The sequence below is a fragment of the Lactuca virosa genome, chromosome 9, assembly GCF_052849685.1.
Source record: "Lactuca virosa cultivar CGN04683 chromosome 9, Lactuca_virosa_CGN04683_v6, whole genome shotgun sequence".
In the NCBI taxonomy this organism is placed as follows: domain Eukaryota; kingdom Viridiplantae; phylum Streptophyta; class Magnoliopsida; order Asterales; family Asteraceae; genus Lactuca; species Lactuca virosa.
Window position 1 is genome coordinate 293,851,434 of NC_136434.1, and position 4,749 is coordinate 293,856,182.

General features: G+C 41.3%; 1 protein-coding gene across 1 annotated transcript; it reads right to left on the reverse strand.

Annotated features, from left to right (window-relative positions):
- Positions 1-558: 558 nt before the first annotated feature.
- On the reverse strand, positions 559-1,547 carry LOC145140648 (uncharacterized). Its single transcript, XM_079074066.1, has 2 exons — positions 1,044-1,547; positions 559-972 (listed from the first exon to the last, which is right to left on the reverse strand). The coding sequence occupies exons 1-2, from the start codon at positions 1,545-1,547 to the stop codon at positions 559-561; spliced, it is 918 nt and encodes a 305-aa protein (XP_078930192.1).
- Between the last annotated feature and the right edge of the window lie 3,202 nt (positions 1,548-4,749).

Sequence of the window (4,749 nt, forward strand, 5' to 3'; positions counted from 1 at the left end):
TTGTAATATTATCTGAAAACAGTTGAATAGAGTTTGGTATAATGTATTGAAATGTGGTAGTTTGAATGTAGGGATTGAATGGTTTATATGTAATGTATTGAATGGTTTCTATTGAATGTATTGAATGAAGTTGGCATATTGAATGAAGTGTTATATGGTACACATTTGATTGTAATTTACATTGAATTTGGCTGCAATTTCAACAACCAAAAGACAAGGACAATGATAATTGAATTTGTCTGCAATTTCAACAACCAAAAGACAAGGACATTGATAGAAACAAATATGATTCCCAGTAGACAATTGACATATGATTCCCATTATAACCTTCTTAATAAACTAATGCATTAATACCAATAAAGATTGAAAAGATAAAACACAATTGACATAGGATACCATATCCGATTCCATTACTTAAAGGCCATCAAAAGTTGACAGGTTACAAGCAAGGGTAGTATTGTCAATTACATCAAAAGTTAGCCCAATTAACAAAAGAAATTCACCATACATAGTGTACTATTACATACTTCCAAAGCAAAAGAAAACAAGTAACCCTAATCACTCTAAAGTAACTGGGTTGTCCTCAGTCACTCCTTTGCATCCTTTCACAAATACCCTTATGTCCTCCAACATAGTGATCAATGGCTTCTTTCTAGCTTCTTCAATAGCAACATTGAAGCTCTCAGAAACACCATTTTCCATTGCATCACATCCCATTCCCACCTTAAAAAACGCCCTTGACCAACAGCTGGGGTCCCTTTTAATGAGATAATCATATGCCCCTACATCAAAGCTCTTGATCTCTTCCATTGCAAGTTCAAAATTTTGAATTGTAGTTGCCTTTACAGCCCTCCAATAAGGTTTAATGTAACACTCACCCTTAAACTTTTTATGGAAGTTAGCAAGGATGTGCCTAGCACACAACCTATGCTCAACTTCTGGACATCTTTCTTTCACAGCCTCCATTATACCCTGCATTGATTTGGAATGTTAGTTTGTGTAAAAGGCAATTTTTGTAAAAGATAATTTGTGTATATATGTACCTTGTGTCCATCTAACATCAATGTGATTCCATTACCATTTCCCCCTTCATCTATGTCTTCCATTAGATTGTCCAAGAACCACTTCCATGTACTCTTGTTCTCAACATTTACTACTGCCCAGGCTATTGGGTATATGTTATTGTTGCCATCCCTGCCTACTGCTGAGAGGAGCTCCCCTTTACATATTCCCTTCAGAAAACATCCATCTATCCCAATAACCTTCCTACAGCCATCTAACCAGCCATCAACCACTCCTTTAAAACTCACATAAAACCTTTCAAACACCACAGTAGAATTACTTTGGGGCTGCACATACACTTCAACATGAGATCCTGGGTTGGCCCTTTTAATCTCAGCTCCATAATCCCATAGCTTGGAATAATGATCCTTCAAATCACCCTCAATTTCACACAATGCAAATCTTTTTGCATTCCTACATTGTCCAACACTAACATTTATGTTGAATAACTTGGATACCATAGCTTTCATCTTCCTCAGACTCATTTTAGGGGACTCCAAAATATCAGTTTACAAATTGTTTCCCTATCCACTTGTAGGTAACAATTGACCCAAGTTTGAATGCCCTTGAGCAACTATGGTCTTCTATGAGGGACTTTATTTGAAATGTTTGCTCATCTTTCATCCAGGAAGCCCACAGTCTAAAAGGGCATTGTGGTCTTTTTCCTTTACAACACTTTACAAGCAACCTATCCTTGTTATTCTTCTCATAATACAAGTCATATCCATGTGCAACTGCATAGTTACTGAGAGATGACTTAAGTTCAGCAAGAGAAGAGAATCTCATACCTAGTTCAGGCTTCATCTTCCTCCATTCCTGAGTAGCATCATGCCTAAGGTAGACAGCTGGAAGTTCATTGCCTTCTTCTGTCACACCCCAAAACCGAAACGGCGGAAACGTTCTGGGGCGGAGGACGTCATTATCACAACAATTGTATCATAGCAAGCATAGTAAACACAACCAGACATTGAATACATATGTGAAAAAGATTTACATTGTTTAATACATAGTTTTGTTCATATCAAAAGTAAAATAGTAAAGACGTGAATCTAGCGCTCCAACTTCTCCGAACTCCTGGAAGTACCTGTTAACATATGGTAACACATATAGGCATTAGATGAGGACATAACACTATTTGTTATGGAAGGAAACCACCTTAGGGACTAGGAAACACTTGAAACTAAGTGTTAGAATCACACGTGATTGAAGATGGGGAGTTTGCGGCCGTAATCAGGAGTGTACGGTCAGGGGTTTGCGGCCCAACAGGGTTTACGGCCCACGAGTTTGCGGCCCAAGTGTTTGCGGTCCATGGGTTTACGGCCCATGGGTTTACGGCCTGTGGGTTTACGGCCCATGTGTTTACGGCCGTAAACACTTGGTGAAAGGTGCGATTTTCGGTGTTTCAAGGTCCTTTCTATCCTCTTGGAAGTGTTCTAAGCCTTGTGCCCAGCTTAAGGAAGAGCTTAAAGGCCAATAATCGACCAAAAATGGAGTTTACGGCCATTGAAGGGATTACGGCCGTAAACCGATTTCGTGTTCATGATTTCGGGTCCATTTTTAGGTGAAAACAAGTGATTCTTAATAGATAACAAGCATAGGGAGTAGTTACTTACTGTAAGAGGCTTGGAATGAGGTTTTTAGCCACCAAGAACTAGTGTGTGTTCTTGGTGTTCTTGGTGAGAGAGAAGATCTAGAAAAAGATGAAATTTATGAGATGAAACATGGATTCATCACTAGAAAAGGGATTGAAACACCATAGAAGTGAAGAATCACTTACATTTTGAAGATCCTTGAGCAAAACTCGAAAATTGTAGAGAGAAAGTAGAGAGAGAAAGTCCTTTGAGTGCTTAGAGCTTGAAATGAAGGCCACTCATCCCTTATATAGGGGTGAGTTTTCGGCCAAGGGGTGGGGTGGGGGGTTTACGGCCGTAAACTCGAGTTTGCGGCCGTAAACTCCTCTCGAAGGGGTGTTTGGCCCGGATGCTATGCTTTGACTTAGAAACCTCGTTTTTGAACCCAAAACTTAATTGGACCGAGCCTAGAATATTTAATTAGGCTCAAAATAATGACGGAAAGAGCAGAAATAAATTCCAAATTGATTTATTTTTAACGCTTTGGACGAAAAAGTTTCGGGTTGTCACATCATCCCCCCGTTAGAGGGAATTTCGTCCCGAAATTCGAACATAGAATACAAATCATGGATTTAGAAAGAGATGCAGATATTTCTGTTTCACCTGATCCTCGCGCTCCCAAGTGAATTCAGGTCCCCGCTTGGCACTCCAGCGAACCTTCACTATCGGGATGCGACTTTGTTTTGTTCGTTTGACTTCCCGATCCATGATTTCTACAGGTTCTTCCACGAAGTGGAAGCTGTCGTCTAGTTCGATCTTATCGAGTGGAATCACAAGTGTCTCATTGGACAGACACTTCTTTGGGTTCGACATGTGGAAGACGGGATGAACACTGCTAAGCGCTGGAGTTTGTACGCTACGGAACCTATCCTAGCCAGGGTCTCGGACGGTCCGACGTATTCTTGGGTTTAGCTTTCTACGCTTTCTGAAGCGTATCAGGCTTTTTCCAGGGTGGGAGTTTTAAAAGTACAGGGTCATCAACTTGGAATTCCAAGGGTTTTTGCTTCTTATCGGCGTAGCCTTTTTGTACGACCCCTTTTAGTCGCCTCTCGGATGGTTTCAGGACTCGTGAGAGTACTGTCGTGGACTTGACTCTTGACTAGTTGCGGTCACCCACCTCAGCCCAACACAGAGGGGATCTATACTTACGGCCATAGAGGGCTTCGAACGGCGCAACCTTGATGCTGGAAAGGCCGCCGTTTGTTGCGAGAAAGTTCAACTAAGGGTAGTTGAGTGTCCCACAACGTATTTCCAATCGTCCGGATAACCTTCTTACCCTGTCCATGTCTTCGTGGGTGGTACTTTTCGTATGAATACTTTCGGGTTTTTCGAAGAGTGATGAGTTTTCGAAGTTCGCATCCAATTTGTCGTTACGAGTGACAAGAGTTTTGCGATCGAACGATTTAAGACAAAAGGGTTTGGTATAACATAGACTCAGTCGGACTAAGCGGGACGACGTCGTAGAACCGTGCGTTAAGTTAGTTTGGAAGGATCGTTTTGTTAGGACATTGCAGCCCTTGGATGAATGTATCTGGTGTTCGCTGTGTTTAACTAGAAGTTAACAGGTACTACCAACCCGAAGGTTCTGATGTTTTGAAACTATGAAATTTCATGAAATGGTTCTTACTAGATCTCTTTATGATCGTTTGATGCATACAGGTCATGTATAACTACAACTGACCCTAGCATATTCACTTAAGCTATCATGATTTGCTTATTAGGGCTTGAAAACGTATAAGGATTACGTGATTCAATCCGGACGAGAAAGTAATCACAATTATGAACAAATATGGGGTTTTCGGAAACGTACCAAAACACCGCGGGTTTCATTGATGTTTCTTCATCCCCTGAGGTTAGACTCCTCCTGTTTCCTCATTGTTCTTCTCTGTTGGGCAGTCTCTTTTGAAATGCCCCATATCGCCACATGCACCGCACGCTTGAACTATGCTAGCATCAGTAGTGGAAGTGATGTGTTGGGTCGGGGTCTTTGCGAAGCGAGCTTCCTTGCTGTCCTTAGCCCTAGGGCAATTTCTCTTGAAATGTCCTACACTACCAC